Source organism: Petromyzon marinus, unplaced genomic scaffold (genome assembly GCF_048934315.1).
Source record: "Petromyzon marinus isolate PM22_M1 ecotype Great Lakes invasive population unplaced genomic scaffold, UKy_Petmar_22M1.pri1.0 PM_Scaffold_17, whole genome shotgun sequence".
Lineage (NCBI taxonomy): Eukaryota > Metazoa > Chordata > Hyperoartia > Petromyzontiformes > Petromyzontidae > Petromyzon > Petromyzon marinus.
This window is the reverse complement of record NW_027423135.1, coordinates 393,580-418,371: the sequence shown is the minus strand read 5'-3', so window position 1 is coordinate 418,371 and position 24,792 is coordinate 393,580. Positions and strand designations below refer to the sequence as shown.

The following is a 24,792-nucleotide window of genomic DNA, read 5'->3' as shown; positions in this document are numbered from 1 at the left end:
TTTGTACGTTTGCCCACTGACAAAGAAATGATCAGTCTATAATTTTAATGGTAGGTTTATTTTAACAGTGAGAGACAGAATAACAACAAAATCCAGACAAACGCATGTCAAAAATGTTATAAATTGATTTGCAATTTAATGAGGGAAATAAGTATTTGACCCCCTCTCAATCAGAGATTTCTGGCTCCCAGGTGCCTTTTATACAGGTAACGAGCTGAGATTAAGAGCACACTCTTAAACGGAGTGCTCCTAATCTCAGCGCGTTACCGGTATAAAAGACACCTGTCCACAGAAGCAATCAATCAATCAGATTCCAAACTCTCCACCATGGCCAAGACCAAAGAGCTCTCCAAGGATGTCAGGGACAAGATTGTAGACCTACACAATGTTGTATACGGCCCTTTTTCCACAATTAATATCCATAAGAATATTTACGGATGCATACACCTAGATTTCTTTTTCCTTTCTTTCGTGACAAACAATATATATATTTTTTTAATGAATCAAACCAGTAAGCCAGAAACACGAAAAACCAGATGTCGGTCATAAACAGACCATTAAAGAATAAAGAAATAATAAAACTCTCAAGGCGAGGATGTAACAGCTATCGGCGAAAATCTCCAGATGAACAAGAGTTTGATGGGCCCCTTAGGAAAGGTCCCTCCGAGGTCAGAACACCAAGAGAGCAGACACCAGACGCCAACAGGGTAAATCGTATACATATTCTTTTCCTTATTTTCCAGTAAAACAACAAAAAAATTAAAAGGCAAAACCAAGAATAATATAAAATTAGCGATCCTAACGCTCACTCCAATTAAGAACAGGCCACCAGACACAACAGTGAATTATTATCCAATGATTAATTCGCTATCAAATGATTTTCACCTGTAATACTTTTACTGTTAAAACAAAGCTTGGAGCAAGAATACCGAGTCACATCAAAGGTTATCGAGAAGGAATGAGACAACGGGCAAACTTGCGAAAGAGTTTAAACAATATTCCAAGCAACCCCGACCACATTTGTCTCTCTCACAGCGCGGAGAAGCAGGAATTGCACCTTATCACAAGGGGCCATCTGGAAAAGCCAGCCGGGTTTGATGAGGAGACACACCCACCCCACACACGGCAACCAGGCAAAGAAAGTTTTAAAGAAAATTGCAAAATAATATTAATAATAACAACGTGTTAACCTTACACGACATTCCATTATAGAACCTTACAGAACCAAGGGATATGGATTCCAACAATCAAGAAACGGACCTCTTAAACTCAGGATGATAATTATTTTTCTTTTTAATAATTCCATCATAACAATTCGAACCTCGGTAAAACCGAGAGGTGTCGGGAGGACGCAGTTACAAACACGAGTCTTGGCGAACATGGGACCAAATGGTATTTGAGCAATATAAGTCAAAAGTATAAAGAGGTGCTCCCGGCCACCTTTGTCTTTCCCTGCAGAACGTGATAAAATGCATACGCTCGGAAGAGCATCTTCACTTGGAAATAAATCAAATACTATGAATCACAAGCAGGATCATAACTGTGTATGATAAGATACCAACTGTGATGTGAAATGTTAAACTTAAAAAAAAAAATCTTAACCATTTCTTTGTGCGTCGGAACGCGTACGGAAAAGGGGGGGGGAACCCGCCCCTCTCTCTGGGTGGAGGGATTAGACAACCAGACGCCACCAAGATGAATCGAGGTGTCTGTTGTCTTGATGTTTATGGCTTGAGGAAAGACCCAAACAGGGCCATGTCATAAATGACACACACACAAACATACACACTGACACACGAACCCCCCCCCCACCACCGACACACGAACCCCCCCACCGACATACGATCAGATCAAAGATAGCTCCACCTCGTGAGGGGGAGCCGAGAAGGGGAGAGATTTTTGGCATAAAAAGGAGCCGTTTCAGCATTGAAACCAGCTCATCAGCCCTCGGGGCCAACTCATCAGCCCTCGGGGGCAGCTCAACAGAAGAAGACTCATCTCAACTCAGCTCAACAGAAGAAGACTCATCTCAACTCAGCTCAACAGAAGAAGACTCATCTCAACTCAGCTCAACAGAAGAAGACTCATCTCAACTCAACTCAGCAGAAGAAAAACTTGACCTGTCGCTCGCGAGCGCAGCGTCAGCTACTACAGCAGCGGAAAGAGCGCGCGCCGGCGTAGCTCATCCAGCAGTGGAGGGAACTGCTGTCAGCGAATCAGCACGGGCGCGTTCGCGCATCTTCAAGGAGAAAGAGCGCGGCCAGCAACGCCAAGCAAGAGCGTGCAGCAGCTCAGCCAGTAGTGGAGAGAAACTGCTATCAGCGAACCAGCACGGGCGCGTTCGCGCGTCTTCAAGGAGAGGAAGCGCGCGCCACCAGCGTGCCATCAGCACCAGCATCAGCACCAGCGCGCCGCTGCGGGCGTGCTTCTAACGCCGTCTACCAGACGGTCATCTCAGCTACAACAACGCATCTACTCGTTCACCAACGTCCGTCGAGTCCGAACCAACTACTGAAAGAAGAATCAACTGATACGTATGATACACTGCCCCCCACTACACACAAACCAGACGTCTGCTTGACGCAAAGAATCGATTCTGAACATTGGCCTACTCTTACACCACTCACACCATTCAACACACACACACGGGTCATTAACAAAGCCTAAAAACCTCAAGCCATTGAACCATCCGTGATTGTGGAAACATCGCAACGACCGAGTGAATAATCCATCGTTTTTAAGAGTGTTCATAATTTTTCTCTGTAATATTGTGCTGGGGCTGTACTTCTAACCGCATAAATTACCAACTGACCCATTAACAAGGATTAATTCTTGGCTCCTCACCACGGAGCGCCGCTCGCGGGGATAGAGAGCTTGTTCAACCGGTTCCCTGTCAGGGGTCTGGCCACAATCAATTAAAAGATTGGCCCGAGATAAGGATCTCAAAAGGAAACATCGCCACCCATTGAGTCGCGTTGAGAAGTTGATTAGGAATGCTTGAGTCGTTCGTTAAGATTTGTCTTTCTGCATAATCTTGCCGGTATCCACGAATGAAATAACGAATTCAAACGCATATTTGTGCCTCCAAGAATAATACTGGTTGGAGTGCCCTGTCAACGAGTAGCGTTGCATAATAATCAGTCATCCTATTGTTAACGTGACAATAATTGCATTAAGGGCCGCGCATGATCAGTGACCGAATGCTGTTTTGTGTGACAATTCAAGTAACGAAGCTTTGTGGCCATCGAGTGGTGTTGATAAGGCAATTAGAAGTATTACAGTCGAACGCTTTAAATTCATAATCGTTATGAATCAATGAACGAACATCAACGTGGTACTGTGCTGACGATTTCAAGCATAATAACTTCGCATATCAGAATGTATTAAGGATTGGATACGAATCAAAGACCAAGTGCCGTGTTGTGTAACAATTCAAGCATACGAGTTTGCATATTATAAAGTTAAGGTTTGATAGAATAGTTCGCATGTTTTTAATCTCTCTCTCAACAACCGATCGATTGCGTTACGCGTCGGGAATTAACCACAGGTGCCGCTATCGAGGTGAAACAACGCAATCGTGATGGTATCGTGTTAACGCTGTGTTGAAATTCCAAAATCCCGAGATTGAGTTTTTCATATTATCCAAAAATTAAAGTTAGCTAGAAATAAAATTGATTAAAGCAGAAGGTTTGTGTGTGATTCTTCCTGAAATTCTGCATAATATTGTTCTGCGTATGAGATCTGAATCCTGGGGACCTATCATAAGCACACTATCACCACATGATCCATAACACACATAATCCGTAATGTTCAATCGAGAGTAATCGTATCCTTATCGATAATACGGAATTGAAGAGCAGAGTCGAATCGTCTCTCTCTCATTCACGCTCACAACGCCTGCGTCACTGCATACGATTAATTGCGTTATTCCAATTCATAACACAATCCTCGTCACCGAGGCTCGACCTGATAATCCATAACGACCTGCATTATCATAACCACGCCCACTCGCATAAATTAATACGATTATCTCTCGAATCAGCATAATTTATGCGCATAATTACACCAATTAACATAATTTCGGATAAATTATGCAAATCTCAAATTTCATTTAATTTTCATTATTTTCATCAATTTTCATAACACCTATATATACAACAACAAGGCTGGAATGGGCTACAAGACCATTGCCAAGCAGCTTGGTGAGAAGGTGACAACAGTTGGTGCGATTATTCGCCAATGGAAGAAAGACAAAAGAACTGTCAATCTCCCTCGGCCTTGGGCTCAATGCAAGATCTCACCTCGTGGAGTTGCAATGATCATGAGAACGGTGAGGAATCAGCCCAGAACTACACGGGAGGCTCTTGTCAATGATTTCAAGGCAGCTGGGACCACAGTCACCAAGAAAACAATTGGTAACACACAACGCCGTGAAGGACTGAAATCTTGCAGCGCCCACAAGGTCCCCCAGCTCAAGAAAGCACATATACATGCCCGTCTGAAGTTTGCCAATGAACATCTGAATGATTCAGAGGACAACTGGGTGAAAGTGTTGTGGTCAGATGAGACCAAAATGGAGCTCTTTGGCATCAACTCAACTCGCCGTGTTTGGAGGAGGAGGAATGCTGACTATGACCCCAAAACACCATCCCCACCGTCAAACATGGAGGTGGAAACATTATGCTTTGGGGGTGTTTTTTCTGCCAAGAGGACAGGACAACTTCACCGCATCAAAGGGACGATGGACGGGGCCATGTACCGTCAAATCTTGGGTGAGAACCTCCTTCCCTCAGCCAGGGCATTGAAAATGGGTCGTGGATGGGTATTCCAGCATGACAATGACCCAAAACACACGGCCAAGGCAACAAAGGAGTGGCTCAAGAAGAAGCACATTAAGGTCCTGGAGTGGCCTAGCCAGTCTCCAGACCTTAATCCCAGAGAAAATCTGTGGAGGAAGCTGAAGGTTCGAGTTGCCAAACGTCAGCCTCGAAACCTTAATGACTTGGAGAAGATCTGCAAAGAAGAGTGGGACAAAATCCCTCCTGAGATGTGTGCAAACCTGGTGGCCAACTACAAGAAACATCTGACCTCTGTGATTGCCAACAAAGGTTTTTCCACCAAGTACTAAGTCATGTTTTGCAGAGGGGTCAATTACTTATTTCCCTCATTAAAATGCAAATCAATTTATATCATTTTTGACATGCGTTTTTCTGGATTTTGTTGTTGTTATTCTGTCTCTCACTGTTCAAATAAACCTACCATTAAAATTATAGACTGGTTATTTCTTTGTCAGTGGGCAAACGTACAAAATCAGCAGGGGAGCAAATACTTTTTTCCCTCACTGTATATATAAAAAAAACAATAAAATTCTCACGACGTTTCGACTGCAACACAGGCAATCATCATCAGGTGTTAAAATCACGACAAGAAAATTTGAAAAAAGCTTTAAATCAAAATGTTATTATTATTAATTATCAGCGAGTGGCTAATTGAGATGGTGAGTAGGTGATTGAGATGGTCAGTGAGATGAGCGGGTAGGTGAGTGGGTGATGTGGGTGCGTGAGTGGCTGAGTGGGTGACTGCGATTGGGATGGCGGGCAAGTGAGTGGCTGGCCGCGATGGTGAGCGGATGAGTGATTGAGATGGTGAGTGAGTGGGTAAGCTGGTGAGCGGATGAGTGAGTGGGCTGATTGGGATGGTGAGTGGGTGAGTGTGCTGGTTAGCGGGTGAGTGAGTGGATGATTGGGATGGTGAGCGGGTGAGTGAGCTGGTAAGCGGATGAGTGGCTGATTGGGATGGTGAGCGGGTGAGTGAGCTGGTGAGTGGGTGAGTGAGTGGATGATTGGAATGGCGAGTGAGGTGAGTGATTGAGATGGTGAGTGAGTGGGTAAGCTGGTGAGCGGATGAGTGAGTGGGTGATTGAGATGGTGAGTGAGATGAGTGGGTGGTGTGGGTGAGTGAGCGGGTGGGTGAGTGGCTGAGCGAGTGGGTGACTGCGATTGGTAAGTGGCTGAGTGATTGCGACGGTGAGCGGGTGAGTGAGCTGGTGAGCGGATGAGTGAGTGACCGATTGGGATGGCGAGCGGGTGAGTGAGCTGGTGAGCGGATGAGTGAGTGGCTGATTGGGATGGAGAGCGGGCGAGTGAGTGGCTGACCGCGATGGTGAGTGGGTGAGTGAGCTGGTGAGCGGGTGAGCGAGTGGCTGATTTGAGATGTCTCTCACGCACCACCAGGGCCTTGCGTGATGTTGAACAACTTCACCCAGGCACAAATGTCCTCGACGTGGCCGCGAGGTCGTTTCAACTGCGCGTGCCCTCACCTTGATCAGGCGCACGATGTCAGCACAGTCTCTCTCCGCCGCCTGGCGAACTTGGAATCGCCCAGACATTGCTCGGGATGGGTGGGGTGGTGTTTGTTGTTGTTGTTGTTGTGGGTGTTGTTGCGTTGTTCTTGTGTTGTTGACGAGTCTGTAAAAAACGTCAGACTGTGTGTGGATTGTCGCGTGTGGAATCACTCACGTGACCGTGGGTTGTGGTGGTGTTGGTGGGTGGTGGTGGGGTAATTGGTGTGTGTGGGTGGTGTGGGTGTGTGTGGGTGGTCTGGATGGTGTGGGTGTGTGTGGGTGGTGTGGGTGTGTGTGGGTGGTCTGGGTGGTGTGGGTGTGTGTGGGTGGTGTGGGGGTGTGTGGGTGGTGTGGGTGGTGTGTGTGGGTGACACTGAGGAGGCTCTTGAAGGACGCTGCTGCTGGACAGCTGGAGGCAGTCGCTCTCCAGCAGTGGTGGGTAGAGGGAGGAGGGGGGGGGGGCAGAGAGAGGGTGGCTGTGTATGTGGGTGGCTGGATTGTTTGGCAACCGAGTAGATGGATGTGTTGTTGAGTGGCTGGGTATTTGGGTAATTGGGTGACAGGGTCGCTGGGTGGTTGGGTGGCTGAGTAGCAGAGCTGAGTAACTGCAAGTATGGTCTGGGGGTGAGGATAGACGTGGCACCGCCAAAATAATGTGGAATTTCCGCATCCTGCCCTATCGCACCTGCCACCACTGTCACCGCCACTGCCACCCGCTCCGTCACCACCAAAAAAAAACAAAGACAAAGGCCCCCCCCCCCCGTGTAGCCTCTAACAGGCTGTTGGGGCAAGTGCTGTTAACGAGTAGCAGCAGCATCTATGCAGGCCTCTACTGTGGAATCACCACACTGACCACCACATTAACCACCACATTGACCACCACATTAACCACCACATTAACCACCACACTAACCACCACGCTGATCACCACATTAACCACCACATTAACCACCACGCTGATCACCACATTAACCACCACATTAACCACCACATTGAACACCACATTAACCACCACATTAACCACCACACTAACCACCACGCTGATCACCACATTAACCACCACATTAACCACCACATTAACCACCATGCTGATCACCACATTAACCACCACATTAACCACCGCATTAACCACCACATTAACCACCACATTAACCACCACATTAACCACCACATTGACCACCATATTAACCACCACATTAACCACCACATTAACCACCACACTGACCACCACACTAACCACCACACTGACCACCACATTAACCACCACATTAACCACCACGCTGACCACCACATTAACCACCACACTGACCACCACACTGACCACCACACTAACCACCACATTAACCACCACACTGACCACCACATTAACCACCACATTAACCACCACACTGACCACCACATTAACCACCACACTGACCACCACACTGACCACCACATTAACCACCACACTAACCACCACATTAACCACCACACTGACCACCACACTGATCACCACATTAACCACCACATTAACCACCACATTAACCACCACACTGACCACCACATTAACCACCACACTAACCACCACATTAACCACCACACTGACCACCACATTGACCACCACATTAACCACCACACTGACCACCACACTGACCACCACATTAACCACCACACTGACCACCACATTAACCACCACATTAACCACTACACTGACCACCACATTAACCACAACATTAACCACCACACTGACCACCACATTAACCACCACATTAACCACCACACTGACCACCACATTAACCACCACATTGTCCACCTCCACTTTATTACTGCATGGTCAGAGTCTCGACCTGCCACAGTGGGGGGGGGGGGGGGGGGGGGGGTAGCGGTAGCGGCATGGGGTGGTACGGTGGTGGTGGTGGTGGTTGTAGTGTGGTGTGGGTGGTGGTGGGCAGGTGTGGGTATTCGGTGTTGCGTGGTTGGACGTGGTGTGGCTGGGCGTGGTGTGGCCGTAGCGTGGTGAGGCCGCCCGTGGTGAATGTCGCGCGGGTTTGCTGGCGAGGTGCCCTTAGGAGGAAGGAGTGGCCGGCACGGGGCTGGTCATGCCCCCCACCACGGCCGTGCCCCCCCCCACCACGGCCGTGCCCCCCCCCACCACGGCCGTGCCCCCCCCCACCACGGCCAGCGAGGCGAGGGCGGCCCCCTGGAAGCGGACGAGGTGCCAGCCCTCGGCGGCTGTGAGGTCGCTGGCGCCCCGTGCCCGGTAGAAGTCCATGGCCGGGGCGTTCCAGTCCAGCACAGACAAAGTGAGACGCACGCAGCCGTTCAGCCGGCAAACCTGGGCACGGGGAGGGGGGGGGGAGCAAAGGTGCCAGGCTAGGTGCACGAGGTCACGGGACTGACCCCAGGTGACGTGGGTTGACTGCTGTGCCAGGCTAGGTGCGTGACGTGCATTGAGTGCTGTGCCAGGCTAGGTGCGTCACGTGGGTTGAGTGCTGTGCCAGGCTAGGTGCAGTGCTGAGGTGACCGGCTCATGCTCTGCCGTCCTCCCGTGCCAACCCGCCCGCGTCTCTGCCGAGGCCATTACCTCCGCAACCTTCCGCAGGAGATCCTTGCCAACTCCTCTTCCTGCGAGCAAAGACAAAGATCCCCCGTGTAGCCTTGGCCAGACTGCAGGGGTTGCATAGAACGTGCCCACAACCACCACCCCACGTGCCCACCACCACCACCACAACCACCCCCGTGCCCACAACCACCACCCCACGTGCCCACCACCACCACCCCACGTGCCCACCACCACCACCACCACCCCCGTGCCCACCACCACCACCACCCCACGTGCCCACCACCACCACCACCACCCCCCGTGCCCACCACCACCCCCCGTGCCCACCACCACCACCACCCCACGTGCCCACCACCACCACCCCCCGTGCCCACCACCACCACCACCCCACGTGCCCACCACCACCACCCCCCGTGCCCACGGCCCCACCCCCACCGCTGACCTCTGAACTCTGTGGTGACGTAGAGGCCCTCCAGGTATGCCGAGCGTCCCACCCAGGTGCAGTAGGTGTCGTAGAACAGCGCGTAGCCAATCAGCATGGCCCCTGCGGGGTCGGACAATCACGTCACGCTGTGTCAACACTGACGGTCGGACATTGATGTCATGATGTGTCAACACTGACGGTCAGACATTGATGTCATGCTGCGAGTGTCAATACTGACTGTCAGACAATGAAGTCACGATGTGTCAACACTGACGGTCAGACAATGACGTCATGCTGCGAGTGTCAACACTGACGTTCAGACAATGACGTGTGCGAGGTGCAGGTGAAGTTTGTTTCGTTAATTCTTGTGATTACCTTGCTGATGCTGATGCTGCACCTCGGCTACCAGGCAGTGGAAGAGCGGTTTCCCTCCAAACCCATCACGACGGAGGTCTGCACGGACATCGCAAACTCGCTCGCTCGGTTCGACGGCCATAGGAATGTGGAATTTCCACGGTTTGCTGCCTTTGTGCGCGTGTGTGAGCGAACAGCACTTGCCCCAACAGTCTGGTCAAGGCTACACGGGGGATCTTCGTCTTTGTTTTGTGCTCTATCCCCCTCCCCTCACCGCCTCCCCACTACCCCCCCTCACCCTCCCTCGCCCCCCCCTCTCACCCTCCTCTGTGATGTCCACCTGGCCCAGGAGTTTCTCGTACGTGACAAGTTCCTGCAGGCAAGGGCACAGGGGGTGGGTAAGCGGGTGAGTGGTTGGTGAGTGGGTGAGTGGGTGGGTAAGCGAGTGGGTGAGTGGGTGGGTAAGCGAGCGGGTGGGTGGGTAAGCGAGCGGGTGGGTGGGTAAGCGAGTGGGTGAGTGGATGGTGAGTGGGTGAGTGGGTGGGTAAGCGAGTGGTTGAGTGGATGGTGAGTGGGTGGGTAAGCGAGTGGTTGAGTGGATGGTGAGTGGGTGGGTAAGCGAGTGGGTGAGTGGATGGTGAGTGGGTGGGTAAGCGAGTGGGTGAGTGGATGGTGAGTGGGTGGATATGCGAGTGAGTGGGTGGGTAAACGAGTGGGTGAGTCGGTAAGCGAGTGAGTGGGTGAGTGGGTGGGTGAGTGAGCAGATGAGTGAATGGATGGTGAGTGGATGAGTGAGGTGAGTGGATGTGTGTAATCAGCAGATGTCCAACACCGCGGCTTTCCTGCGAATCATTTAAACTGGATATTGGCTATGTAATCAATCGGTCGTGGGTTCTTTAAGACGGCGTAGACGCCTTCCAAGAGGCAACGCTTATTTATTACAAGGCGTAACTCAACGCAATACAGTCTTGAACTTGAAAGAGTAACGGGCCCCTTCACCCGCTGCTAGCTGGGGATATACGCCCTCGGCTAACTCGCCTTAGCGCTGGGCTAGGGTCCTCCGGCTAAGAGGGCCCTAGGGGAGGCTAGCTGACCTGACCCTGGTCACGGTACAGGTCTCGACCGCCAGCCACACGGACCGGGTCCTGATAAGGACGGCAGGTCGGAGCAGTCCCAGGGTCATGTCTAGCCGGTCTTCGGTCTTCAACTGGCTCTTCCGTCTTCAGCTGGCACGCACTGCCACAACCCTCCCCGGGGTCCGGCCTTTTATCCTGCTCCATGGCTTGCTCCGCCCTAGCCACGCCTCCCCTCACGAACCTTCCACCAGGTTCTGGAAGGGTGACATCATCCCCCCACAGCCCCCTACTTGGGGGGGCTGTGGGGGGATGATTGGGGCTGTGCCAATTCGTTCCAAGATCCGTTTTCCCGGCTGACTGTTTTGCCCCCATGGGTCATAGTCCTCTGGGTACGGTCTCAAACCGTCGATTGCCCCCTATTGGTAAGTAGCAGCTATCACCCTGACACGGTGAACATTCGCCCAACAACACCGTTACATATTGGCCCGTGGAAGTGGTTATTAACCGTGGCGTTCTGTTGACCAGTGGACTCTGGACTTTGCGGTAGAGTTTAAATTAGTAACTTCTTGCAATGGCGCACCGAGCTTCCAGGTTGAATTTCATCTTACAAATTAAACTTTAACACAATATTTTTTGTTACTGGGTACTAAGCGTTCTTTTTTTTTAAATTGCCTATGCCTAAAAGGTTTAGAAAGTGGCTTTTATTGTTACCCACAAACTTAGCTTTTGTCAACAGGACTTTACGTGAACGAAAGACGCAAACGCACACCAATGTTTTCTCGTTGACAATAGGTACATTTAAAAATATCGCTGTGCTGGTCACAAAAACAATGTTCGCGGCGAATAACAGCCACTTTCTTGTACTTCTGAGGCATAAGCAATGTTATTATTATTGTTGGTTCTTTCGGTAAAGTCACGTAGAAGGGAAACAATTAAATAATATATATATACAGTGTGGGGAAAAAAGTATTTGATCCCCTGCTGAATTTGTACGTTTGCCCACTGACAAAGAAATGATCAGTCCATAATTTTAATGGCAGGTTTATTTGAACAGTGAGAGACAGAATAACAACAACAAAATCCAGAAAAACGCATGTCAAAAATGTTATAAATTGATTTGCAATTTAATGAGGGAAATAAGTATTTGACCCCCTCTCAATCAGAGATTTCTGGCTCCCAGGTGCCTTTTATACAGGTAACGAGCTGAGATTAAGAGCACACTCTTAAACGGAGTGCTCCTAATCTCAGCGTGTTACCGGTATAAAAGACACCTGTCCACAGAAGCAATCAATCAATCAGATTCCAAACTCTCCACCATGGCCAAGACCAAAGAGCTCTCCAAGGATGTCAGGGACAAGATTGTAGACCTACACAAGGCTGGAATGGGCTACAAGACCATTGCCAAGCAGCTTGGTGAGAAGGTGACAACAGTTGGTGCAATTATTCGCCAATGGAAGAAACACAAAAGAACTGTCAATCTCCCTCGGCCTTGGGCTCAATGCAAGATCTCACCTCGTGGAGTTGCAATGATCATGAGAACGGTGAGGAATCAGCCCAGAACTACACGGGAGGCTCTTGTCAATGATCTCAAGGCAGCTGGGACCACAGTCACCAAGAAAACAATTGGTAACACACAACGCCGTGAAGGACTGAAATCTTGCAGCGCCCACAAGGTCCCCCAGCTCAAGAAAGCACATATACATGCCCGTCTGAAGTTTGCCAATGAACATCTGAATGATTCAGAGGACAACTGGGTGAAAGTGTTGTGGTCAGATGAGACCAAAATGGAGCTCTTTGGCATCAACTCAACTCGCCGTGTTTGGAGGAGGAGGAATGCTGACTATGACCCCAAAAACACCATCCCCACCGTCAAACATGGAGGTGGAAACATTATGCTTTGGGGGTGTTTTTTTCTGCCAAGAGGACAGGACAACTTCACCGCATCAAAGGGACGATGGACGGGGCCATGTACCGTCAAATCTTGGGTGAGAACCTCCTTCCCTCAGCCAGGGCATTGAAAATGGGTCGTGGATGGGTATTCCAGCATGACAATGACCCAAAACACACGGCCAAGGCAACAAAGGAGTGGCTCAAGAAGCACATTAAGGTCCTGGAGTGGCCTAGCCAGTCTCCAGACCTTAATCCCAGAGAAAATCTGTGGAGGAAGCTGAAGGTTCGAGTTGCCAAACGTCAGCCTCGAAACCTTAATGACTTGGAGAAGATCTGCAAAGAAGAGTGGGACAAAATCCCTCCTGAGATGTGTGCAAACCTGGTGGCCAACTACAAGAAACGTCTGACCTCTGTGATTGCCAACAAGGGTTTTTCCACCAAGTACTAAGTCATGTTTTGCAGAGGGGTCAATTACTTATTTCCCTCATTAAAATGCAAATCAATTTATATCATTTTTGACATGCGTTTTTCTGGATTTTGTTGTTGTTATTCTGTCTCTCACTGTTCAAATAAACCTACCATTAAAATTATAGACTGATTATTTCTTTGTCAGTGGGCAAACGTACAAAATCAGCAGGGGATCAAATACTTTTTTCCCTCCCTGTATATATAAAAAAAACAATAAAATTCTCACGACGTTTCGGCTGCAACACAAGCAATCATCATCAGGTATTAAAATCACGACAAGAAAATTTGAAAAAAGCTTTAAATCAAAATGTTATTATTATTAATTATCAGCGAGTGGCTAATTGAGATGGTGAGTAGGTGATTGAGATGGTCAGTGAGATGAGCGGGTAGGTGAGTGGGTGATGTGGGTGCGTGAGTGGCTGAGTGGGTGACTGCGATTGGGATGGCGGGCAAGTGAGTGGCTGGCCGCGATGGTGAGCGGATGAGTGATTGAGATGGTGAGTGAGTGGGTAAGCTGGTGAGCGGATGAGTGAGTGGGCTGATTGGGATGGTGAGTGGGTGAGTGTGCTGGTTAGCGGGTGAGTGAGTGGATGATTGGGATGGTGAGCGGGTGAGTGAGCTGGTGAGCGGGTGAGTGAGTGGATGATTGGAATGGCGAGTGAGGTGAGTGATTGAGATGGTGAGTGAGTGGGTAAGCTGGTGAGCGGATGAGTGAGTGGGTGATTGAGATGGTGAGTGAGATGAGTGGGTGGTGTGGGTGAGTGAGCGGGTGGGTGAGTGGCTGAGCGAGTGGGTGACTGCGATTGGTAAGTGGCTGAGTGATTGCGACGGTGAGCGGGTGAGTGAGCTGGCGAGCGGATGAGTGAGTGACTGATTGGGATGGCGAGCGGGTGAGTGAGCTGGTGAGCGGATGAGTGAGTGGCTGATTGGGATGGCGAGCGGGCGAGTGAGTGGCTGACCGCGATGGCGAGTGGGTTGAGTGAGCTGGTGAGCGGGTGAGCGAGTGGCTGATTTGAGATGTCTCTCACGCACCACCAGGGCCTTGCGTGATGTTGAACAACTTCACCCAGGCACAAATGTCCTCGACGTGGCCGCGAGGTCGTTTCAACTGCGCGTGCCCTCACCTTGATCAGGCGCACGATGTCAGCACAGTCTCTCTCCGCCGCCTGGCGAACTTGGAATCGCCCAGACATTGCTCGGGATGGGTGGGGTGGTGTTTGTTGTTGTTGTGGGTGTTGTTGCGTTGTTCTTGTGTTGTTGACGAGTCTGTAAAAAACGTCAGACTGTGTGTGGATTGTCGCGTGTGGAATCACTCAAGTGACCGTTGGTTGTGGTGGTGTTGGTGGGTGGTGGTGGGGTAGTTGGTGTGTGTGGGTGGTGTGGGTGGTGTGGGTGTGTGTGGGTGGTGTGGGTGGTGTGGGTGTGTGTGGGTGGTGTGGGTGGTGTGTGGGTGGTGTGGGTGGTGTGTGTGGGTGACACTGAGGAGGCTCGTGAAGGACGCTGCTGCTGGACAGCTGGAGGCAGTCGCTCTCCAGCAGCGGTGGGCAGAGGGAGGAGAGGGGGGGCAGAGAGAGGGTGGCTGTGTATGTGGGTGGCTGGATTGTTTGGCAACCGAGTAGATGGATGTGTTGTTGAGTGGCTGGGTATTTGGGTAATTGGGTGGCAGGGTCGCTGGGTGGTTGGGTGGTTGGGTGGCTGAGTAGCAGAGCTGAGTAACTGCAAGTATGGTCTGGGGGTGAGGATAGACGTGGCACCGCCAAAAGAATGTGGAATTTCCGCATCCAGCCCTATCGCACCTGCCACCACTGTCACCGCCACTGCCACCCGCTCCGTCACCACCAAAAAAAAACAAAGACAAAGGTCCCCCCCCCGTGTAGCCTCTAACAGGCTGTTGGGGCAAGTGCTGTTAACGAGTAGCAGCAGCATCTATGCAGGCCTCTACTGTGGCACCACCACACTGACCACCACATTAACCACCACACTGACCACCACATTAACCACCACATTAACCACCACACTAACCACCACATTAACCACCACATTAACCACCACACTGACCACCACATTAACCACCACATTAACCACCACGCTGACCACCACATTAACCACCACACTGACCACCACATTAACCACCACATTAACCACCACACTGACCACCACACTGACCACCACATTAACCACCACATTAACCACCACACTGACCACCACACTGACCACCACATTAACCACCACATTAACCACCACATTAACCACCACATTAACCACGACACTGACCACCACATTAACCACCACACTGACCACCACATTAACCACCACATTAACCACCACACTGACCACCACATTAACCACCACATTAACCACCACGCTGACCACCACATTAACCACCACACTGACCACCACATTAACCACCACATTAACCACCACACTGACCACCACACTGACCACCACATTAACCACCACATTGACCACCACACTGACCACCACATTAACCACCACATTAACCACCACATTAACCACCACATTAACCACGACACTGACCACCACATTAACCACCACACTGACCACCACATTAACCACCACATTAACCACCACACTGACCACCACATTAACCACCACATTAACCACCACGCTGACCACCACACTGACCACCACATTAACCACCACATTAACCACCACACTGACCACCACACTGACCACCACACTGACCACCACATTAACCACCACATTGACCACCACATTAACCACCACATTAACCACCACATTAACCACAACATTAACCACCACACTGACCACATTAACCACCACATTAACCACCACATTAACCACCACACTGACCACCACACTGATCACCACATTAACCACCACACTGACCACCACATTAACCACCACATTAACCACCACACTGACCACCACACTGACCACCACACTGACCACCACATTAACCACCACATTGACCACCACATTAACCACCACATTAACCACCACATTAACCACAACATTAACCACCACACTGACCACATTAACCACCACATTAACCACCACATTAACCACCACACTGACCACCACACTGATCACCACATTAACCACCACATTAACCACCACACTGACCACCACATTAACCACCACATTGTCCACCTCCACTTTATTACTGCATGGTCAGAGTCTCGACCTGCCACAGTGGGTGGGGGGTAGCGGTAGCGGCATGGGGTGGTACGGTGGTGGTGGTGGTGGTTGTAGTGTGGTGTGGGTGGTGGTGGGCCGGTGTGGGTATTCGGTGTTGCGTGGTTGGACGTGGTGAGGCTGTAGCGTGGTGAGGCTGTAGCGTGGTGTGGCTGTAGCGTGGTGAATGTCGCGCGGGTTTGCTGGCGAGGTGCCCTTAGGAGGAAGGAGTGGCCGGCGCGGGGCTGGTCAGGCCCCCCCCCACCACGGCCGTGCCCCCCCCCACCACGGCCGTGCCCCCCCCCACCACGGCCAGCGAGGCGAGGGCGGCCCCCTGGAAGCGGACGAGGTGCCAGCCCTCGGTGGCTGTGAGGTCGCTGGCGCCCCGTGCCCGGTAGAAGTCCATGGCCGGGGCGTTCCAGTCCAGCACAGACAAAGTGAGACGCACGCAGCCGTTCAGCCGGCAAACCTGGGCACGGGGAGGGGGAGCAAAGGTGCCAGGCTAGGTGCACGAGGTCACGGGACTGACCCAGCAGGTGACGTGGGTTGAGCGCTGTGCCAGGCTAGGTGCACGAGGTCACGGGACTGACCCAGCAGGTGAAATGGGTTGAATGCTGTACCAGGCTAGGTGCACGAGGTCACGGGACTGACCCCAAGTGACGTGGGTTGAGTGCTGTGCCAGGCTAGGTGCAGGAGGTCACGGGACTGACCCCAAGTGATGTGGGTTGAGTGCTGTGCCAGGCTAGGTGCACGAGGTCACGGGACTGACCCAGCAGGTGACGTGGGTTGAGCGCTGTGCCAGGCTAGGTGCAGGTCACGGGACTGACCCAGCAGGTGACGCGTGTTGAGTGCTGTGCCAGGCTAGGTGCATGACGTGGGTTGAGTGCTGTGCCAGGCTAGGTGCAGGAGGTCACGGGACTGACCCCAGGTGACGTGGGTTGAGCGCTGTGCCAGGCTAGGTGCATGACGTGGGTTGAGTGCTGTGCCAGGCTAGGTGCACGAGGTCACGGGACTGACCCCAGGTGACGTGGGTTGAGCGCTGTGCCAGGCTAGGTGCAAGAGGTCACGGGACTGACCCCAGGTGACGTGGGTTTAGTGCTGTGCCAGGCTAGGTGCATGACGTGGGTTGAGTGCTGTGCCAGGCTAGGTGCGTGACGTTGGTTGAGTGCTGTGCCAGGCTAGGTGCAGTGCTGAGGTGACCGGCTCATGCTCTGCCGTCCTCCCGTGCCAACCCGCCCGCGTCTCTGCCGAGGCCATTACCTCCGCAACCTTCCGCAGGAGATCCTTGCCAACTCCTCTTCCTGCGAGCAAAGACAAAGATCCACCGTGTAGCCTTGGCCAGACTGCAGGGGCAAGTGCTGTTAGTAGCGAGTAGCAGCGCCTGTGAAGGCTACCGGCACTGTGGCCCACGCGGGGTTGGGTGGGTGGCTACCAGCACCACCACGCCCGGCCGCCTTTGTCTCCCCCAGTGGCGATGTTTACTGCACACCGCACCAGGTACTCATTTGAGGCTGACTCGGCCTAAGGGGAGAACCAGGACCGGTTCAGATAATCGTGTTGGCCATGAGCGGGAATGGAACCCGTCTCTCTCTCTCTCATCATCATCATCATGGTGGCTAGGAGATGTTGACTACCTCGCCTGGTATACAGGAGGTCGTGGGTTAGATCCCGACCCTGACGCCTGCTGCTGCTGTATATTTGGAGTTTACGTGTCTCTCTCATCATCAGGGTGGCTAGGAGATGTTGACTAACTTGCCTGTTGCTGCTGTATATTTGGAGTTTGCGTGTCTCTCTCATCATCATCATCATCACGGTGGCTAGGAGATGTTGACTACCTCGCCTGCTGCTGCTGTGTATTTGGAGTTGGTGTCTCTCTCCCCGTGATTTTTCTCCGGGTCCTCCGGTTTCCCCCCCCCCCCCCCCCACATTTAAGACTCAACGTCACCCACGGCGTTTACGGAGTCATTTGGCTACTGCTCTAAATTCCCACGTGGTGGCGATGATGATGATGACGATGATCAGCGGCCACTTCGTTGAGCGATAATTCGTGATGGCCAGGGGGTTGCCTTCTGAAACGGAGCTGCGGATCGCTCAGTGGGGCCTTGCAAGCGGTAAAATACGAAAATAGTTCAATAATAGGAGTTTTTCGCCTTTATTTCTGGTGACAAAACTGAAACCTTTTGCAAAGGAATCATGTTATTTATTCACGATGTACTTACAAAAAAATCCGCAGGCTACCTGCTGGATCTCCTCTCTGTTTCAAAGAACAACGTTGAGCTCAGGTCTTCGCTCATTTGCCAGCTTCACATTCCCTATTGCCGTACAAAAACTGGAGGAAGGGCCTTTGCTATTGATGCCCCCAGGGTCTGGAATGCTATTGCCAATTAACTGCAACTTGAATCGCTACCTATGAGATTTTCACTCAGAACTGCTCTAGAGGAGTTGTACACCCATAGCTGCCACTGCTATTCATTGGCCTAAAATAAAATAAAATGTTTCGCTTCGGTTGACCGCTGCAAAGTATTATTCTGTATTTTGATTTAGCGTGCTGATCTTAAAGGTGCATTCAAAAATGTGATACTCCAACTGATGCTCCTGTTGTTGTGGAGTGACTCATGCAGCCAGCTATGGCTCTAGGGTTTGGTGTTACATTTTATTTATGTAGTTTATTGTTTAAAAAAATTCGGTCACAGTCCGTATGATCACTGTTACATTGCATTTATGGCTTTGTTTTGGTGATTTCGAAAACGTTTTTTGGTTTGGCCATGTTTGTGTTTATTGTAGTACGGAGTTAGACTGATGGCCTTAATCTTAGTTGTCTTGTGGTTGTTGTTGTTGTTGTTTGACTTGCATCCCACTGGGATTTTTGCACACAGAGTTGGTGTACGGTGCTATTTCAGGAATATTTTGATGTTTTTTTTCCTGGATTTTCTGTTTGCACAGTCACACAAAGTCACTTTAAGATGTTTTCTTGTTCATGTTTTTTTGTTTGTTGTGGTTGCACCAGATTCAAGAGCCGAGTGGCTCACAGGGCTATACCAAATAAATGGAAACTATAGAACTAACTATGGAACTATGTTTACATGAACCACAGTACCTGCAGTCACAATGCAAATGAAAAACCAGCACGTAGTCTCCATTGGAACCTCCTTTGCCAGTAGCAAAATATATTAATTGTTTTTTACCCTTTTATCTGGCAACAAAAAACTGACACCTTTTTTTTTACAAGGAGTCATGTTTCCATTGACCACAATACCTGCGGTCGGAATGCAAACAAAAAACACAACTCTGATCATGTATTGGCACTGTCCTTGACATTGATTGGTCCACACCCAAGACAGCTAAAAGGCCTAGTCTCACATGGTGTTGGCCCAGATGACGCCAAAAGGCGTCATCTGGTCCAGCACCACGTGAGACTAGGCCTTTTGGCATCATCTGGTCCAGCACCACGTGAGACTAGGCCGTTTGGCATCATCTGGTCCAACACCACGTGAGACTAGGCCTTTTGGCGTCATCTGGTCTAACACCAAGTGAGACTAGGCCTTTTGGCGTCATCTGGTCCAACACCCACGTGAGACTAGGCCTTTTGGCATCATCTGGTCCAACACCACGTGAGACTAGGCCTTTTGGCATCATCTGGTCCAACACCCGTGTTAGACTAAGGGCTCTAAGGAAAGCTGTCTCGGGTGTGGACCAATCAATCAATGTCAAGGACAGTGCCAATACATTATCAGAGTTGTGTTTTTGTTTGCATTCCGACGGCAGGTATTGTGGTCAATGCAAACATGCCTCCTTGTGAAAAAGAGGTGTCAGTTCTGTTGCCAGATAAAAGGGTAAAAAAACCAATTACTAACGCACAGTCTCATACGATGTTCGACCAGATGATGCCTTTAAGCGCTAAGGAAAGCCGTCTCTCTGGTGTGCACCAATCAGTTTCAAGGACGATGCTTATGTTATCAAGAGTGTTCTTTTTTTCTTCTTTGCATTCTGACCGCAAGTATTGTTGCGAATGTAAACATGATGCCTTTGCAAAAGGTTTTGATGTTTTGTCACCAGGACAAAAAGGGCGGAAAACCGCCCCTCTTGTTATATTCCGGTACTGGCAAAGGAGGCCTTGTGATGAAATGAGTTGACCAATAGCGTCCATAGTCGAGGTTTGGGCGGAAGATCGCGTAGAACTATAAATGTTGTGTCGTGAAACCCGCCACCACCCCACGCAGCCAATGGTAGTGAGGGGTTGGTCACGTACAGGGAACGTGGCCACCCCCCGGGTGCCCATGGCCCCCACCCCCACCGCCGACCTCTAAACTCTGTGGTGACGTAGAGGTCCTCCAGGTATGCCGAGCGCCCCACCCAGGTGCTGTAGGTGTCGTAGAACAGAGCGTAGCCAATCAGCATGGCCCCTGCTGCGGGTCGGACAATGACGTCACGCTGTGTCAACACTGATGGTCAGACAATGATGTCATGATGTGTCAACACTAACGGTCGGACAATGACGTCACGATGTGTCAACACTGACGGTCGGACAATGACGTCACGCTGTGTCAACTGACGGTCGGACAATGACGTCACGCTGTGTCAACACTGACGGTCGGACAATGATGTCATGCTGCGACTGTCAACACTGGTCCAGACAATGATGTCATGCTGCGATTGTCAACACTGGTCCAGACAATGATGTCATGATGTGTCAACACTGACGGTCAGACAATGATGTCATGATGTGTCAACACTGACGGTCAGACAATGATGTCATGATGTGTCAACACTGACGGTCGGACAAATGATGTCACGCTGTGTCAACACTGACGGTCAGACAATGATGTCATGATGTGTCAACACTGACGGTCAGACAATGATGTCATGATGTGTCAACACTGACGGTCAGACAATGATGTCATGATGTGTCAACACTGACGGTCAGACAATGATGTCATGCTGTGTCAACACTGACGGTCGGACAATGATGTCATGCTGGAAATGTCAACACTGACTGTCAGACAATGAAGTCATGATGTGTCAACACTGACGGTCAGACAATGACGTCATGCTGCGAGTGTCAACACTGACGGTCAGACAATGACGTCATGCTGCGAGTGTCAACACTGACGGTGAGACAATGACGTGTGCGAGGTGCAGGTGAAGTTTGTTTCGTTAATTCTTGTGATTACCTTGCTGATGCTGATGCTGCACCTCGGCTACCAGGCAGTGGAAGAGCGGCTTCCCTCCAAACCCATCACGACGGAGGTCTGCACGGACATCGCAAACTCGCTCGCTCGGTTCGACGGCCATAGGAATGTGGAATTTCCACGGTTTGCTGCCTTTGTGCGCGCGTGTGAGCGAACAGCACTTGCCCCAACAGTCTGGTCAAGGCTACACGGGGGACCTTTGTCTTTGTGTGTGAGATGCCCGTGACGCCACCACGGGGGGTGAGGTGAGTCCCTCCACCTCACCCCCCATCACCGCTCCCCTCACCTCCCCCTCACCCCTCCTCACCACCCCCCTCACCCCCCTCACCCCTCCCCTCACCCCCCTCACCCTCCTCTGTGATGTCCACCTGGTCCAGGAGGTTCTCGTACGTGGCAAGTTCCTGCGGGCAAGGGCACAGGGGGTGAGTGAGTGAGTGAGTGGGTGAGTGGGCGGGTGAGTGAGTGAGTGAGTGGGCGGGTGAGTGAGTGGGCGGGTGAGTGAGTGGGTGAGTGGGTGGGCGGGTGAGTGAGTGGGCGTGTGAATGAGATGGTGAGTGGGTGAGTGAGTGAGTGAGTGGCTGGGTGGGTGAGTGGGTGGGTGAGTGAGTGGGCGTGTGAATGAGATGGTGAGTGGGCGGGTGAGTGAGATGGTGAGTGGGCGGGTGAGTGAGATGGTGAGTGAATGGATGAGTAAGATGGTGAGTGAGTGGGTGGGCGGGTGAGTGAGTGGGCGTGTGAATGAGATGGTGAGTGGGTGAGTGAGTGAGTGGCTGGGTGGGTGAGTGGGTGGGTGAGTGAGTGGGCGTGTGAATGAGATGGTGAGTGGGCGGGTGAGTGAGATGGTGAGTGGGCGGGTGAGTGAGATGTTGAGTGAATGGATGAGTAAGATGGTGAGTGAATGGGTGAGTAAGATGGTGAGTGGATGAGTGTAATACTAATAAGATCTCCAACACCGCTGCTTTCCTGCGAATAATTTAAACCGGATATTGGCCATGTGATAAATTGTCCCGTGGAAGTGGTTAATAACCTCGGCGTTTTGTTGACCAATGGACTCTGGACTTTGCAGTAGAGCATTTAAACTTCTTAACTTCATGCATGGCGCGCTTAGATCCCAGGTAGAATTTCATCTTATAAATTACACTGCAACACAATTTTTCTTACTGGATACTAAGTGTTATTTTGAAACACTGCTTATGCCTAAAAGGTTTAGAAAGTGGCTTTTATTATTCCACCGCAAACTTTGCTTCTGTGACCAGGACTTCACGCGAACGAAAGACGCAAATGCACACCGCGTGTTCTCATTGAGAATAATCTACATTTCAAAATATCGCTGTGCTGGTCACAAAATCAAAAGTTCGTGGGGAATAATAAACAGCCACTTTCTATATTTTGGAGGCATAAGCAATTAGGAAATAACACTTACTACCCAGGGTAAAAAAATAATAATTGTTGCAGTTATTATTATTAGTAATGATCAGTGAGTGCGTGATTGAGATGGTGAGATGAGTGGGTAGGTGAGTGGGTGATGTGGGTGAGTGAGCGGGTGGGTGAGCGGCTGATTGGGATGGTGGGTGAGTGGCTGAGTGAGTGGGTGATTGCGATGGTGAGTGAGTGGGCTTATTGGGATGGTGAGCGGGTGAGTGAGCTGGTGAGCGGATGAGTGAGTGGCTGATTGGGATGGTGAGCGGGTGAGTGAGTGGCTGATTTGGGATGGCAAGTGAGGTGAGTGATTGAGATGGTGAGTGAGTGGGTAAGCTGGTGAGCGGATGAGTGAGTGGGTGATTGAGATGGTGAGTGAGATGAGTGGGTAGGTGAGTGGGTGATGTGGGTGAGTGAGCGGGTGGGTGAGCGGCTGATTGGGATGGTGGGTGAGTGGCTGAGTGAGTGGGTGATTGCGATGGTGAGTGAGTGGGCTTATTGGGATGGTGAGCGGGTGAGTGAGCTGGTGAGCGGATGAGTGAGTGGCTGATTGGGATGGTGAGCGGGTGAGTGAGTGGCTGATTTGGGATGGCAAGTGAGGTGAGTGATTGAGATGGTGAGTGAGTGGGTAAGCTGGTGAGCGGATGAGTGAGTGGGTGATTGAGATGGTGAGTGAGATGAGTGGGTAGGTGAGTGGGTGATGTGGGTGAGTGAGCGGGTGGGTGAGTGGCTGAGTGAGTGGGTAATTGCGATGGTGAGTGAATGGGCTGATTTGGGATGGTGAGCGGGTGAGTGAGCTGGTGAGCGGATGAGTGAGTGGGTGATTGAGATGGTGAGTGAGATGAGTGGGTAGGTGAGTGGGTGATGTGGGTGAGTGAGCGGGTGGGTGAGCGGGTGGGTGAGCGGCTGATTGAGATGGTGGGTGAGTGGCTGAGTGAGTGGGTGATTGCGATGGTGAGTGGGTGACTGCGATGGTGAGTGAGTGGGTAGGCTGGTGAGCGGATGAGTGAGCGGGTGAGTGAGTGGCCGACTGCGATGATGAGTGAGTGGGTGAGCTGGTGAGCGGATGAGCGAGTGGCTGATTGAGATGGTGAGTGAGTTGAGTGGGTGAGTGAGCGGGTGGGTGAGTGGCTGATTGTGATGGCGAGTGAGTGGGTGAGCTGGTGAGCGGATGAGCGAGTGGCTGATTGAGATGGTGAGTGAGATGAGTGGGTGATGTGGGTGAGTGAGCGGGTGAGTGAGTGGCTGATTGTGATGGCGAGTGAGTGGGTGAGCTGGTGAGCTGGTGAGCGGATGAGCGAGTGGCTGACTGCGATGGCGTGGGTGTCAGTTGTGTGGGTCAATCAGCGTCAAATACAATGCGTGCATATCATCAGAGTGCGTTTTTTTTGGGTTTCAATTCTGACCACAAGTGTCGGACGTTCGTGTAAGCAGAAGCGATTCCTCGCAGCAACAACAACAACAACAACAAAAAAACGGGGCTTCACTTTTGGTGTTTGAAAATCTTAACGCGGCTGCATTGTTGCCAGAAAAAAGGGGGGCGGGTGGGTGGGGGGTTGGGGGGGTTGGGGGAAAACCTCTTCTCGGGTTGTTGTGAGGTTGTTGAACAACTTCGCCCCAGGTAGAGATGTACACAACGAGGCAGGGTCCCTCACCTTGATCAGGCGCACGATGTCAGCGCAGTCGCTCTCCGCCGCCTGGCGAACTTCGAATCGCCCGGACATTGCTCGGGATGGAGCGGGCGTGGGGTGTGGTGGGGTGGGGTTTGTTGTTGTGGTTGTGGGTGTTGTTGTTGTGGTTGTGGGTGTTGTTGTGGGTGTTTGTGTTGTTGAAGAATCTGTTAAAACGTCAGACTGTGTGTGTGTGTGCGTTTTCGTGTGTGGAATCGCCCACGTGACCGTGGTTGTGGTGGGTGGTTGGGTGGTTGG

At 51.2% G+C, this 24,792-nt stretch overlaps 3 protein-coding genes and 1 long non-coding RNA gene across 6 annotated transcripts in view; 1 reads left to right on the top strand and 3 right to left on the bottom strand.

Moving 5' to 3' along the window:
* The window catches only part of LOC116956735 (thialysine N-epsilon-acetyltransferase-like), a 14,796-nt gene extending 6,768 nt beyond the window's left edge, over positions 1–8,028 (bottom strand). Inside the window, exon 1 of the mRNA XM_076063651.1 lies at positions 6,320–8,028. Within this exon, the coding sequence (XP_075919766.1) occupies positions 6,320–6,388 (69 nt within the window). The 5' untranslated portion in view covers positions 6,389–8,028. The remainder of the gene's footprint in view (positions 1–6,319) is intronic.
* LOC142922777 (uncharacterized) overlaps positions 1–17,648 on the top strand; it is a 20,756-nt gene extending 3,108 nt beyond the window's left edge. Inside the window, exons 2-3 of the long non-coding RNA XR_012940280.1 lie at positions 17,064–17,215; positions 17,251–17,648. This is a non-coding gene — a long non-coding RNA (uncharacterized LOC142922777). The remainder of the gene's footprint in view (positions 1–17,063; positions 17,216–17,250) is intronic.
* LOC116956801 (thialysine N-epsilon-acetyltransferase-like) lies at positions 8,128–14,500 on the bottom strand. Of its 2 annotated transcripts, none has more exons than XM_076063649.1 (6): positions 14,222–14,500; positions 9,985–10,036; positions 9,685–9,762; positions 9,328–9,429; positions 8,907–8,947; positions 8,128–8,657 (listed from the first exon to the last, which is right to left on the bottom strand). In XM_076063649.1, the coding sequence occupies exons 1-6, from the start codon at positions 14,288–14,290 to the stop codon at positions 8,388–8,390; spliced, it is 612 nt and encodes a 203-aa protein (XP_075919764.1). In that variant the 5' UTR covers positions 14,291–14,500; the 3' UTR covers positions 8,128–8,387. The 2 variants fall into 2 exon arrangements, with proteins under 2 accessions (XP_075919764.1, XP_075919763.1); XM_076063648.1 differs by lacking the exon at positions 14,222–14,500 and adding an exon at positions 10,803–11,274.
* LOC116956736 (thialysine N-epsilon-acetyltransferase-like) lies at positions 16,225–24,792 on the bottom strand. 2 transcript variants are annotated; one of them, XM_076063652.1, is made up of 6 exons: positions 24,520–24,792; positions 21,795–21,846; positions 21,428–21,505; positions 20,558–20,662; positions 17,517–17,557; positions 16,225–16,725 (listed from the first exon to the last, which is right to left on the bottom strand). In XM_076063652.1, exons 1-6 carry the CDS (start codon positions 24,586–24,588, stop codon positions 16,474–16,476), a joined length of 597 nt encoding a protein of 198 aa, XP_075919767.1. In that variant the 5' UTR covers positions 24,589–24,792; the 3' UTR covers positions 16,225–16,473. The 2 variants fall into 2 exon arrangements, with proteins under 2 accessions (XP_075919767.1, XP_075919768.1); XM_076063653.1 differs by having other exon boundaries at positions 20,558–20,659; positions 24,520–24,791.